Source organism: Colossoma macropomum, unplaced genomic scaffold (genome assembly GCF_904425465.1).
Source record: "Colossoma macropomum unplaced genomic scaffold, Colossoma_macropomum, whole genome shotgun sequence".
Taxonomy (NCBI): domain Eukaryota; kingdom Metazoa; phylum Chordata; class Actinopteri; order Characiformes; family Serrasalmidae; genus Colossoma; species Colossoma macropomum.
The window spans coordinates 38,522,868-38,538,272 of record NW_023494795.1 but is presented as its reverse complement, the minus strand read 5'-3'; the positions used below and the strand labels follow the sequence as shown (position 1 = coordinate 38,538,272).

Sequence of the window (15,405 nt, the reverse complement as noted above, 5' to 3'; positions counted from 1 at the left end):
TGAGCACAGATCAAGCCTACCCTTGAAATAAATTGCAGGTTTACTTGGATGCACTACTGATAATCCTTCTTAGTCTTTGGAAATGCAGTTGATAGATGTCCATAACAGTAGTGTGGAGTATTCACTAATGGTTCTTTCAAGCTTCTTCTGTACACTACCAGTATAAAACATTATTGAGATTTAATGTAAGATATCAGGCTGCAAGGTAAGTCATAAAACATGGTGTATGGATGCCAGAAACTTGTGATCAGCGACTAATATTGTATCAGTTGTTTACTTCTGTTGCGCTGGACTTTGAGCTGAGCTTTACCAAACCTTCTTCAAAGAGATTGCATAATGTCTAATGACGCAGTAAATGCCAAACATGGGTTTTGCCTTACCGTATAACCATCCTAAGAGGGGATGATATGCAGGGGGCAGTGTACCTTTGGGTGGCATTTCTGTTTGTTTATTTGGAGCTTTTCTGCTTGGCCTCCTCCCATGTCAGGTTGACCAGAAAAGCTTCCATTACTATTGGATGTGAACCTCAGTCGGCCTGGTAAGTCTTTTAGTTTTTTGAGCCTCTGCAGGTTGCGCTGCCGGCGTTTGGGGATCGGCACCCTCCCTTAAGTCTTTGCTCCGTGACCCTTTCGGTATGACTCATTGAGCAGGTCTTCTCTCCTGCCAGCGAGCTTGGCGGGAACCATTCATGTCGAAGGCAGAGCAAAGCCTCCCGGTCGAAAATAATCAGCCTAATAAATACCACCGGCTAAAGTGCCTTCAGATGCTGGGGCTGCCAGGGAGGTTGGTATTGACGTTCAGCTGGCGCAAACGAAAACTAAAGCTTGTATCTGCTCTGCGACTGGAAGTCAATTCTCCTGGGTCATTTGCACAGTAGCAGGGACCTGCCAACTGGAGGAGCAGTACTGTTAGGCAGTGGATAAACTTGATTGAGAGTGAAACACAGTGTTTCTGTGGTGGGTACAGATAAGTCATTTCAGTGATAAATTACTGTTTTTAATGATGGACAATTGACCATTTGACAAGCAACTAGGACACAGGATGCACATGTCTGACTCAAGCGGTAAAGCATTTACTGTTGTCAGCTTTAATTGGTTGATTCAGCTGAGATGGTAAAGGTAAACCTACATCTGCCCTGTTTGTAAAGGTTGGAGATAACTGTCAAAGAAGGTGAAGTATGCTTATAATTTCCAATTCTGTGAAGGCTTTCAACAATTAAATAAATTTAGACATAACTTAGTGATGTCTGTTATCTATTCAACAGTGGTGGTATCTATTCAGCAGCTAATTGTTATGTTATAGAGCCACATTGAGAACTGCAGAAAAAACCTATCAAAGGTCCAGACAGCATGCACAAATGATTACAACGATAGAACGTCTTATTATCTTATATCCATTATTGGCTGTCAGAATGACATACTGACTTGGCCAGTAGTAGAGGCCACTTCCCATTCTCTAGCCAATAGTTCTCTGACTATGGATATGAAAAGAAGACTGGCATTTTAAATGAAATTACTTAAGAATTGTACATCAGGTTTTGTCTCTAAAAAGTCTGTTGGCATTGGATTAAAACTATTCTTAGACTATGAGATGTTGGTAGTGCTTTCTTTTACCGTCTCTTAAGTTCTAGGTATGTGCCCAGACAGTCTAACTAAATTGCCCTGAAATGTCTAAGACATTTTTGTTGTTTCTATGTTCAGAACATAGACAATTTAAAGGCAAGTTACTTAGTTTTTTTTTGAGTTAACTCAACTTGGGAGAATAGTGTACCAATAGTTTAAACTGGGAAGTAAGTTGTTTTAAAAATTTAATCCTCTACTGCATGCATGGTGAGAGCAATTAAAAAAAAATTCAATTCACTTTTCTTGCATAAAATAGTCCTTGACTTATTTTTTCAGATCCAGTTATTAAATTCATAAACATAAAATAAAGATACTAATGTGTGCAGGGGTCCTTTTGGAGTATGTTGCCTCGAGGTAATATGGTGCAACAATGGAAAAAATGGTATAGAGCCGTGTTCCCTGAAGTGGTGAGACCTGGCTTGTGACTGGCTAAATCCATTCCGTTGTCACACAATGTTGCTTCAAGGCAACAAACATAGTTCTGCAAATTCTCATAACAAAAAAATCAATACTGAATGTTAAAAAAGAGGTTTAAATGTGCCCAATAAGAGAAAGTATGACCAAGTACATGCGTTTTATTGACCTACTCAAACTCTTCCCCATGTATAATGCTATTGTAAAGTGAGAAGAATTGCCCTGAAGCAACATCGTGCAATAGGGGGTTAAGTTGTACCAGACACATACATATTGTGTAGAAATATTATGTCTTGTTTTATGTATTGTCTTTGCATTGCCTTTTAAAAGTACCTGGCACTTGGAAATTATTCGGACCTTGCTTATTTACCTGCTTAAGTGTGTGACATGACATTGATTTTTTTATGCATGTCCATACTTTTCAATTTGTTACTCCTAATAATTATCCAATTATGAGATATTCTAATATGTTCTCTATTAGCCTTTGAGTATTTCAGTGTAATTGAGTTAGACTGTCTTGGTACTTGCCATCATGTTACCCAAGATAATTACCTATCACGCAGACTTACCTGGTTAATACCTTGGACTAAGGGACTGTGAAAGAAAGCATTAGCAAGATGTTTAAATAGGGAACATTCTTTACTTTTTTGGCAGTCCTAAAAGTTTAATTTCACATTATTCTCTGTGGGTCAAGAGAATTTTTAAATGAAAGGACCCCAAATCTCCAGTGCAAATTATATTTAATCCCCCACCAGACAGTCTTTTTAGCAAAGATGAGGAATGCATACAGAATTTTCCATTAATTGTGCCAACAGGTGAAACCACACTTCCCTTCTTCTTACTGCTAATCTTTTATTCCATTCTCACAAACGTTTTAGAGTCTTTAATGGGAGCAAAGGGTCTCATTAAATACGGCCGCTGGAAGCCGAGCCCCTCAGGTTCAGTACGGCGGCGGAAGTGCTGGCCTTGTTTGACTGGGGCGGGTTCAGGACGAGCTCATGACCAGACTCGTCAATGTTGCGAGCCATGTTTGAAAAAAACGTCCGATCCTCTGGGCTTTGAGAGTGTTGAATTAGGCATGAAAGACGCCTGCAGCATCAGGACCGCTGACTGGAATATCAATCCGCTGCCCTCTCTCTGTCTCCCTCTGCTTTTTAACGATTGCACTTGAAGCTTTGAGATCAATAGAGTTTCATTTCTAAGGGACGTGGAGGAAAAAATAAGGCACCCAGTTTGGAAGGGAGGTCCTGAAATCACTCACAGGTAGAATGTGCATAGGTGTGGAATAAAAATGAGATTATCATTGTGTCTTAAGTCCCTAAAGTGCTGGGTGAAGTTTGCTGGTAGCCAGCTGGAGATCATACGGTTTAGCGTCTCTCTTGCTGTACCATCCATCCCATTATGACCTGAAAGTGGGGTACTAATTTTTCAAGGCAGATGTGCTCTTCTATCTTCACTCAGCAGATTGTTGCTGCAGCTGTGGCTACAGATATTACATTCTCTCTGTCTCTGCCTTGTTCTCTTTCTTCTGTCACTGGAGACTTTTGTTTAGTCACTCTTGCATCAGTTTTCGGTCAGCTGTGATGTTCAGCCCCTTTAGACTTTGTCACTGTGAACTGCATTGCAAAGCAATGCCTTTCCCAAACGTATCACCCAACGAGGCAACCACTCTTCTTTCTGCGCGTTTGCTTGGTTGTTTAGGGAACTGAAGTGTTTCCTCAAGCTGCCGGAGGGATGAGCCTGTGCTGGTTGTAGGAGTCTACTGGGATGTCATAGTGTGACTGGCTTTGGGAGTTTCCACCTCCAGGCTGCTCTGCTCCAATAGCTAGAGACTCTCAGGAAGAAGGCCCCAGTGGCATGCCAAAAGATGATGCTCACCTTGGGTTTTGAATTATGTAAACTGCGTTACAAGGAAATTCCAGTGGCAAAGAGTGCATCAATTGATTGTCCTTTTACCACCTTCATGGATTTTCAAAAACCTTTAGGATGTGTTGAATTTCCACTTTGCCTTTGCTAAAGCAGCTTTCATGTAATGTTTTACATTGGCCTTTGTTGGAAGTTGTTTCCAGTTATCAGGCTTGTCATAATTACTAGCATCTTGAAGCGAATCGTCTTTCTTTTTGTTGAGACTTGGTTTAAGTACAAGTTGAGCCCTGAGGCTGTGACGTGATGACTTAGTTATGCATTTGTCTCTAATCTTTCTCAGCCACAGACATTGAACCTTGATTTTCAGCCAATCCCCTCAGATACTCTTCGGAATTGCTGTAAGGACAGACTTTTGACATTATTGATCGAATGAATATGAAAACGGATTCTAAATACTTGCTGCAACTGTGACTAACCTATCTAACATGAAGGCTTTGACTTCTTTAAAGAGTTGTTAAATGCCTCATTTTGTTTTAATAGATTGCTTGATAAAGTGATGGTTTCACTATCTATCATGATGGAAGGATGAGGTGTAGCATATGCTTCCTCTTAGACAACAGAAGCCAGCTAACACACCTTCTCAGACTCATAATAACATAACATCATTGGACAGCTGGATGCATTTGGAGGAGAATGCTAATTTGCAGTTCTCTTATCAGCTAACAGGCAATGCTCATTCATTGGCTAGCATTGGGCTGAGTGATGGAGAAGATGGGGGTCATTCTATCCACTCAGAGAGAGCGAGGCCAATTATGTTTTCTTGGACTCCTGGCCTCTGTGGCATCAAAAGGGATTGAACTTGCAATCTCCTGACCAAAGGGGCCAACGATTTAAGGTCATAACTTGGAGACAGCGAGGCCAGTTACGCTTTCTTGGATTCCCTGCCACAAGTAGGTATGGCATCGCCAGGGATTGGACTTCCTGGCGAGAGGGCCAGCGATCAGATGGTTGCGCCACTTGTGAGCCCAAGAAAAATTGAATTTAACGATTCCAAGCATCACTTTTTTAAATAAGTATTAAAATAAATAAGAAATACGTTATGGGTTGACAGTTGTTCCTTGAAGTTACGACCTCCTTTTTTATCTTCCCGTTAGTTTGTGTTTTCTCTGCATCTGCACGTCATCTTGATGGACTGATTGGGGCTTGGGAATGCTGAGGGAACAGTTATTAAGTTGTCGCTTGTGTGGAGGGATTTTGATAGATTTCTCCAGACCCAGCCTAATGCATTTGTTTTCTAAGTAAGAGGGCTTGTCATCTCTGAAGTTAAATTAATGAGCTGTTTGTTTGGGCTGCATTATTTACTTAACATTCTGTCAGCCTTTCAGCACTTTCGGTATGTGTGTGTGTAGGTGTATGTGGGGCGGTGATAAGTTTTCAGACTACGAAATGAACTCTTGATTGTTTGAGTAATGTTTGGAAAGCATCTTCTGGTGGATTTCACAAATGAAATGTTGTTGTGTACAGTACAAATGAATCTATATTGAACTGAACAGAACGTCCTGGTATTTCGTATGCAATCTCCTGTCTTGTCCTTTTTTCGTACATTCTGTTTGCATTCCACATCACTCTAAATTGTGGCTCTTTTAAATGTAGCTCTCGGTGTGAAATGTAATAGTCCCTTTATAAATGCACACGCTGTTGGATGCGTGAAATGTGACTGGAATATAACACGAGATTCATTTTTGTAGCATGAATCAGACACCCTTTTTAAAGCATTCAGATTATGGTTTGTGTGTGTGTGTCTACTTTTATTTTGTCTTCACTTGTTCTCAGGGTATAGAATTCTCTCGATCATTGTCACTTTCAAAGTAAGATGAATATCTTAGGCTCGCTACAGAAAGAAAAGCATTCCTCTTTCCACCTCAAAATAAGAGAAGAGTGAGATTGGCTCTAAAATCTCCTCACAAAATATACCCCAACCTTGACGGAGGTCCTAGTGCGGTTTCATAGCCTCCACTGCAGGGCCTGCCAAGGATGCTCCACAACTATGGTAATGAGCAGGACTCTTTCTTGCTATAAGTGGTATAAGCAGTGGCCTAGGGCCCGAGCCACCAAGGGACCCCACAAGAACTGTTTTTTTAAACAAGGAGACACATGCACATGGTTACCATCGTTCAGACAGATGCAGTGGGCGCTCCTGTGATCAGAGAATGCAACTTGAAAGGTGTCATAGCAAAGATCATAGATCAGGTGCTTTCACATAAATTAATATGATAAGAAGTGGAGTCAATCCACATGTAGGATGTTGCATAGGCCTCCCAAATCTTTGGAAAGGGCATAGAAAGCAAGAACCTGCATAGCGCCTTTCACTTTCTTGCGCTTCTTCAGATGACTCCTTTGACTTGATCCATGCTGTTTAATCTTTTAGAGCTGTTGATGAAATTATTAGTATTATATAGAGTATAATCCCAGGTGTAATGAACCTCACCGAGAGATCTAAGCAGTGGCGGCTGGGAGACTGGACGGATTCTTAAATGCCAGCATTAAATCAGCGCTGACTTTTTCCACTGGGTGTTGTGACATTTGAGCAGAGTGCAGACTTGAACTCAAAGCTGTGAATGGTGTTCTTGAGTCAACTATACCGCTAATACTGAGGAAGTGGATTTAACCTTTGTAGGCAGGAAAGTTATGTTGCTGAAGACTTCAGATCAGCTCAAGAAAGGGGGAGAATTTTACGCGTCACATACTAAAAAATTGGTTCGGCTGTCATGGTGTTACTATTCAGCCTCACTATGAAAATGTCAGGAGAAATTGGAGTAGCAAAGGTATTATCCACACTGGCCCAGGCCTTTTTTAATTTCCTATGGTTTTATTACAGCTCATCAGTCTTAGCAGGAGGTTCAGGGGAACGATTTGTCTCTTATCTCACAGTAAAACACGGTCTCTGTGGAAACCATTGTAGCATCATTAATCAACCTTACGAGCAAGGGTGATCGCTGTAGAAGATGACTTTCTACTTTTAACAACCGTACTTTGATCCTTGGTTGTTTCATATTTACTTGCCCTTGCATAAGCTTGAAGGGTCTGCACTTTGCCACAGTCACCTGTATAATAAGCCACATTTGTGGCCAATCAAAAGTAACTCTTGAGGCTTATAGAACTGACCAGAACTGGAGTCTGTCAAGGCACATGAACTCAGTGTCCGAAGCATCATGCACAAACCACTTTCATCTCTAACCAGATAGCAGCTGATCCTTGCTGAGCGTAGCCACCCCACCTGAATATCACCACAGCGGCCTCTGTGTCCCAGCTAGCCGCCTCCTCTCTCCACACTGTGTGCTGTCAGCGTTTGAGTGTCAGCTTTTTGTTCTGTCTTCTTAGGAGCTGCCAGCTGGGGTTCTTTTGTTTCAAGAGTAAATCAGGTCTATCTGACGAGGGGTCTCGCATGCTGATGAAATTGATGAAATGAGAGCTGACCAGGTTCTATGAAGTGTGTGATAGGTGATTGTTATCATGGCTCCTGCTGTGAATGCTGTCTCTGTTATGATTCTGCATTAAAGCTTTGTTCTTTAATGCATGGAAAACAAGACCTTTCAAGCAGAGGGTCACTATCAAGTGTCTGAAAAGCTGAAGACCATGAAATTCTTTACTGAAGAACATCACTGCTATGGCAGATAGAGATGGCACAATATCACTATTTCTTTTCCAATACTGGAACCTTAAGTATCGGCCAATACCCATCCGTTGTTATAATATGAAATGCTTTATGTATTTATGTATCTGGACACTTTGCTCAAATCAAGCATTCTGCAATCTCAAAAAGGGCACAAACACAGTGGGGTGGCACCTTTGAGGGTACATGTTCAGTACCATTGGCAAGGGGACAGAATTGTACCATATTCCATTGGAATTCTTTTTTTTTCCCAAGTCCTTTCTTAACTTCAAGGTGTTTATTTTAGTCTTCTATTTAATGTTACAAAAATGTACCCTTTCCCCAGGAAGGTGAATGTAGTGTGGCTTTGAAACTCATTACAAAATTTGAAGTTAAGGACCATGCTGTACTTTTAGAGGGTACATTTATGCTGTTTGTACCTTGGGGGAAAAAATGTACCTTTTTTCTTAAAGTGTACCACCAAGTATACCAAAGTATCCCACCCTTACTGTTACCACATGATGTTGCCTTGTGGTTACTAATCTTATAAGGTGACTTACTTCACTTACGTTTTTACCACGCTGCGAGCAGTTCTGTGCTATTTCATTTTTTCAGCCCAGTGCCTGTACCCAGTATTGGTTTGGAGCCATTTCTACAATGGCAGAAAATGTAAAAGGAGTACACTAAGATGTCAGATTATTAGGTATATGCCTAGTAGCACTTTGCATCAGATTCTACATGAGGCTCAATGTTTTGTGCAGAATTTTTTTACCATGTGGAAACGATAGTATTATGCCGCCACTACAAATTGGACTGAGCAGTCTTGCTGTGCACAGCCCTTTCCATCTCATTCCAAAGATGCACAACATGGTTGAGGTCCGGGGGCTGTGCAGGGCACTGAAGCATTGAAAACCTGCTGTCATGTTCCTGAAACCATGGTGCATTATCATGCTGAACGCGTCCATCCGAGTGTGGACGAACTGTAGCCATGAAGGGATGAACAGCGTTACGTAATTGCAAATAGACTTAGGTGCTTCTGATAACTAAACAACAGTATGGACAAAATTCAGGCTTCTGGATGGTTACTGCTCCTATTTTTTTAGCTGTGTAGCATATTTTTGTCCAGTGATACTAGATTCAAAAACAAAAGCTGAGAGCTCAGACAGTTTTGAATGAATACCAAGCATTTTATTTTCATCGTGGTTCATCTGCAGTACCCAGCCCAATTCAAACTGGTGCATTTAGTGTACATTGACAACACAGCCATTATCATCACATCTTCTACTTCTTGTGACTGAGAATTTGAAATGGAGTTTTTCGACAACTTTGGCTCTGCAGTGACATTTTGACTGACTCACCAGCCTCAGCGTTACAGTCTGCTGTTCTTGTCCATGCTGAGATTGGATGCCCCTGAGGAAGAGAAGCTGTGAGAAGGGCAAAGGCCTCTTTCAGCAAGCAGCGTCTGCTTTTCTGAACTTCGACCTTTTTTCAGTCACATCCACACTAACTTCCCCGCTGGCCAGTTCATTCACACACGACTGCATATCTAACCTCTTAATTTAGTGACAAGAAAAAGAGAGTGAGAAAGAGAGGAACCCCCTGCTCTTGACATGCGGAACGATACAGTACAGCTCAGGACTGAACACCTACACACAAACTTACCTGTGCTGGACAGAAATAAACACTGCAGAGTTTCTTATTCCTATGCAGGTAAATTTAAGGTATTTAGTGGATGTGCTTATCCAGAACAACTTTGTTGTGCTTTGTTGTTCACTCCGAGAATGTATTATTAGCTAGCATAAATAGGTTGGAGTCCACAGTGCCCTTGAGCTAAGATGATGATAAAAACAAGAGTTATTGCCGACACTTAGAAACAAAAACACACAATACCTGCTACCAAGACGGTAATAAAACATTATATATGTGCAATATAATTCATTTTACAAGTTCATTCTCTGCTTCGTAGGCAGGGTTTTAAATCTGATGCAGGCAGCTACAGAAAGCCAGTAAAGGGAATGTAGCACTGGAGTCATATTAGTGAACCTGAAGCCGAATTATATTGCTGTGCCTGCATATCTGCGAAACATCTGTAGGCATCGTGCACACGTCGTTCTTAGTGTTTGCCAGCATGTTATGTAATATGATCATGCACACTAGGGGGTAATGTCCAATGAGGAATATACAGAAAATGAAGATGGAAGTCTTGCCAAGAATTAGTGTTCACTTCACTTGTTTGTAACATTTAGGAAAGTGGATTGCATAAGTGTTTGTAATGTCAAGCTTTTTCTGTCAACTAATCCTCAGAATGTTGAAGATGGAAACTTCTTGCTACATTCTGAATCAGGTGTAAAGGCCTGATGATACATGTAGTTAAACCAACAGAGAGTTGCAGTAGTCAAGTCTTGAGATGATGAGACTGGGCAAGAACCTGGGTGGCCTCTCTAGGGAGAAAGGGCTCAGCATGGCCTTTTTTGTGGAGAGGTGTGAATTGTTTTCACAGCAGAGGGTTCTCACTCCTCATTGCTTGCTAGCAGCTCAATGCAGTCACAACCTTTCACACACAGAGTCAACAGTGTCCTAGTTAATCTAATAACAGAATAATGTATGTGAATTAAAAATTATCTTATTCATTTCCATTCTACCAGCTGAAAGGCCTGCAGAGAGCAGCTGAAGGCATAATTGGATAACAGCAGGCGTATCATGGAAAATCAGCAAATTTTGTTCAACACAAAGTACCTAAAGTCAAACTGTTATAAAGAAGTACAACTTGAATTACTGCATGTCCTTGATAGAGTTCTTTCCACATTCCTCGTTAGGTTTCAGGCATTGTGAGGCCTGAGGTTGCATGCAACTGTGGGTGTACCGTGTGTGTCTGTGTGTGTTCTTTAGCTTGTGTTGTGAGGCAGCTGAACTCTCTTTCCCTCCGGGCTGATAGCCTTGATCGGGGCCGCTCCGCTTTGAGCTTTTGCTTGGCACACGGGAGGAAAAAAAAACAGTTACTCTCCTTTTTATAAACCGTCCAGAACATTCTCTCCCTTTCCTCTTCATAAACCATCCAGAACATTCTCTCGCTTTGAGCTTCAAGAGCTGTTCGGCCCATCAAGCCACATTGGTTTAAATGCTTGACTTTGTTGTGAGGAGAACATTCAAGTGTGTTCTGTTACAAAGGACTCAAGTCAATAGCTGCATGTTCACAGCAAGGTCTCAGACAGCCTACGCTGAGAGCTGGAGCGTGGGTGAGACAGCGGTTCAAGTCCGGTCCAATCAGAGAGCCTGCGCTGAGCAGAAATCTCTTGTCTTCTGATTTAGGATCAGCTCCTTTTATCAAGTGCCACTTTATGAGAACTACAGAAACTAAGCTTGAATCAGCAGGAAGATGCACTGTATGGCCAAAAGTATATGAAAACCTAACCATCTCATCTATACTGATCAGCCATAACATTAAACAACCCCCTTGTTTCTACGCTCATTGTCCAGTTTATCAGCTCCACTTACCACATAGGTTCACTCTGTAGTTCTACAATTACAGACTGTAGTCCATTTGTTTCTCTGCATACTTCGTTAGCCCTCTTTCACCCTGTTCTTCAATGGTCAGGACCTCCACAGGACCACCACAGAGCAGCTGTTGTTTGGGTGGTGGATCATTCTCAGCACTGCAGTAACACTGATGTGGTGATGGTGTGTTAGCGTGTGCTGTGCTGGTACGAGTGGATCAGACACAGCAGTGCTGCTGGAGTTTTTAAACACTGTGTCCACTCACTGTCCGCTCTATGAGACACATATACCTTGTTGGTCCACCTTGTAGATGTAAATGTCAGAGACGATAGCTCATCTGTTGCTCTACAGTTTGTGTTGGTCATCCTCTAGTCCTTCATCAGTGGTCACGGGGCGCTGTTGTCTGGATACTTTTGGATGGTGGATAATTCTCGGTGCAGCAGTGACTCTGAGGTGTTTAAAAATACCAGCAGCACGGTGTACATGAGCTTGTTGGACCTGCCATGGCAAAATCATGGGCCTTAATATCCTTAAAATCAAGGCTATTATCAGCTTAATAGCAACTATGAGAAGGCTTTCCACAAGATTTTGGAGTGTGTCTGTGACAAACCTTTCAGTCAGAAGAGCATTTGAGAAGTCAGGCACTGATGTTGGACGAGAAGGCCTGGCTCACACTCGATGTTGCAGTTCATCCCAAAGGTGTTCAGTGGGGTAGAGGTTAGATCTCTATTTAGGCCGCTGGAGTTCTTCCACACCACACAGTCATCCTGGAATGGGAAATGGTGTTCCCCTACACTTTTGCCACAAATTTGGAAGCATATGATTGTGTAAAATGTCTTTAGCCCTGTTTGAGCTGGGTTAGTTGTGCCTGGGCAGGTGCTGTAATTTGAGTGATTACTGATGTGATCCATGATTTTAATCCAGTATGAATCTGTATTTTTTACAAGTCTGCTAAGGAATAATTCAAACTACTTCCTGTAAATAGGCAAACTTGGAGCTCCCTCAGTAACAGTAGTCCCAGCTAAAGGTACTGAAGACTTGCAGGGACCCCCCTAGTGACAGTTCAGTACCTTTTTTCAGAGGGTGTAGGTTGTTCTTGGCACTAACAGAAGCAAACATGAACGTATCAGAGTGTTTGCATCCCCACCAAGTATCTGACCAATCAAAAGACACCCACTTCTTGCGCTGTTGCAATATTAAACCAACTGAACCAAATAAAAAAGATACAATATCACAAAAGCTTGTAGCAAACAAACTAGGTGTGAAAACAGCCTGATTTCTGTATCTGCACACAATAAGGCTTACTCATCAGCGCTCACAGCCTCCTTCGTGAGTATAGATTTTTCTTTGCATAACAAGAGGTCTGCTTTCTTATAGCTCAGTCGATTTCCCTTTTTATCTGTTATAACAAAGCTGTAGGTGCCCTTACAATCACGGAAAGCCAGGGTCCTTGACCGCAGAGAAATGTTTGATTATCCAGTATGATAAACTTTATCTCTCTCGTAGTAATGCTTTTAGCTTTAGCGCTGTCCGGGTTGCATTTTCTGATGCTTTAGTATGCTTGTACCCCAGAGGTGGTAGCATTAGCTTTTCCGAGAAGTGAAACTTGGGCCTTTTTGGTGGGGATTTTCCATTGATAAACACGTTCCTTACTGTCATGCTGTCCGGTGACTAATCAGGTTGTTGTATTAAAGTTTATAATAATAGTGCTGCCTTGTAAAATTTTAACAGAACATAGCCTGCAAATAGCGATTTTGCTGTAATTTATGCAACTCGCTAGCATGGTTCCACACAGCAGGCATATTTTACCCATCCCAAGAGCATTGAAGGCCAATGTAGTGGTGTCGTCCAACCCCCTTGCCCCTTAAATGACATTGCATTATTGGGCCTGACCATTGTAGTTGGCCTGCCAATCTGCCATAATACTAAATGTTGGCTAATACCATCATGCATCACTACAGGAAAGTCCATCTTCTTACTAGAATCGCTGCTTAACTAGGCCCTGTGCTGTATCTCACTGTGCTCATATGCTTTATTTTTGTGCAAATGAACATCTGCTTTCGCACTGCAGTTCATAAGACGGCTAACTCCTTCACTGATCTCACAGTTGCGCGCTTAATTATACCGCAGCCTGCCCGAGATGATCAAACAGCAAGCCGTGCTCCATATTTCATGCTAAATTGGACTACATTGATCGCTCTGACGAGTTTTAGCATTTGTGCTAATTTGAATTCTTTTTTGAGTTTAAATGTTTCCACGTTTTCTTCGTGGGTGAGGAGCCGTCGCCACTCGGTTCACTATAATGTCCCAGCCGCTGTATTTCATCTGCTTCCTCTCATACATGTTTCACCTCACTCCACCCCTCTGTCAGTTGCACACTCTTCTCTCAATCGCTCTTCCTCTCCCCCACCCTCTCTCTCTCTCTTTTCCTCTCTCCCACCCTCTTTCTCTCTTCCCCTCCCTCCTTTTTTTCCTTGTCTGCTCTCATCTGTTGCTAAACACTTTTAAACATGTCTGTCTCTCTTTTTCCTGCAGCTCCTGGAGGGCAGTTTCACCTCCCAGGTCAGTCACGAAGTGGATGGACTTATCTTCCAGCCCATCGGAGTGAGTAGAGCTCAGCTTGTTCATCCAGTATATACATGCATAATCACACACAAACACAGCTACTCATAGAGTTAATAAAACCCAAGGTGTCTCACTCAAAGGCAAAAAAGGCAGAATTTACTCAGTTGTCCCCTTGCGCCAAATGTGGATAATCAGCCAAGACATGTTTGGTGTCCTAATAGTGTTTGTTAAATAATCTCAACTTAATTTGCTTATGTGGTTTATGCCAGTGCCTTATTTTACAGCTGTAAATTGAACAATATTATGTCACTTAAAACTGTCAAAAACAGCAGTTGCAGCCATCTTCTAACATGAATTTTGTTCATTTTTGGTAATACTTTCATTTTACACATTTGCTAAAACAGCTAAATGACCTCCAAGACTTCTGGAATAATATTCTGTGGACTGATGAGTCAAAGGTGGAACTTTTTAGAAGACATGGATCCTGTTACATCTGACGTAAAGCTAACACCACATTCCACCATAACAACATCATACCAACAGTCAACCATGGTGGTGGTAGTGTGATGGTCTGGGGCTGCTTTGCTTCTGCAGGACCTGGACGACTTGTCATAATCGATGGAACCATGAATTCTATCAAAAAATCCTAAAGAGAATTTCCACCTGACAGTTCATGACCTAAAGGCCCTTTGTCACAGCAAGCTGTCTTAGGTGTCATGCAGCCTTTATGAACACTGCCCTAGAGGAAAGTATTACCAAAAATGAACAAAATTCATGTTAGAAGACGGCTGCAACTGCTGTTTTTAACAGCAGTAAAGGCTGTATGACACCTACGACAGCTTGTTGTGACGAAGGACTGGAGGCGTAAACATTTTAAAGGCTTATTCCAATACGCATCGTCTGTCATCAGGCTGCTACTGTCAACTCATAACACCTGTGGCAGGTGACATCGACTTTTTCTGGCATTGGGATTTGCAGTGAAATTGTTTTTGGGTGAAATGACAGCATGTTATAACAACTGACAGATAACATTAGACTTAGATTCGTGTACATCACAGTGACATAATTTTGATGATGTGACATGACTAAATCTTAAAAATGGTAAATGCTTACTTTTGTTCAACTAGCCTGACTTAGCAAGCTATGTCATCTTATTAGCATGTCATTGTGACATGCCCTGAGCTACAAAGGCTATACCATTTCACCCCATAATGTGTCATGACAACCTAATGTTAGGAAAAAAATCAGCTGACAGAGGAGTCATGTCAACTTGACATTAAAGTTGGCAAATGCAGCCTGTGTAGTTGTCCTGTAGCCTTATGAACACTGCCCTACAGTAAAATGTTAACCTTTTTTAGGTAATAGTATGTCCTACAGTGTCAAAAATCACATGAGCCACATAAACTACATAAGTGGTTTGAGAGCGCTTGATGAGGTTTGTGGTACGTATTTAGGCAACAAGTTTTATTTACTTGTTAGCCACATTAGCGTTGCACCAGTCACTTGCACAGATAGACTGTGCAGGGTGGGGGTTGAGCCTTTTGCGAATGTACACACCACTGTAGCGCTGCGAATCTGGAGAAAGAAACGCTAATCACCTCTTGAAGAAAGTGTTACATTGCATAATGTGGACATTTTGAACTGCAACCGAACAAACAGCAGTAAATGGTGCTAATAACTTGCAAAAAAAAACAGGGATTTTTTTGCTAGTGATCTATGAGCTCTTAAATATGATTTGACTATAATTTTTAAACAATATGCTGGATGCTGGAGATTGGGGTCCCTGTTTGG

General features: G+C 41.7%; 1 protein-coding gene across 1 annotated transcript in view; it reads left to right on the top strand.

The window, feature by feature from the left end:
- The window catches only part of rngtt (RNA guanylyltransferase and 5'-phosphatase), a 194,252-nt gene that overhangs the window by 104,039 nt on the left and 74,808 nt on the right, over positions 1–15,405 (top strand). The window contains exon 12 of the mRNA XM_036582370.1: positions 13,585–13,653. Coding sequence (XP_036438263.1) covers positions 13,585–13,653 — 69 coding nt within the window. The remainder of the gene's footprint in view (positions 1–13,584; positions 13,654–15,405) is intronic.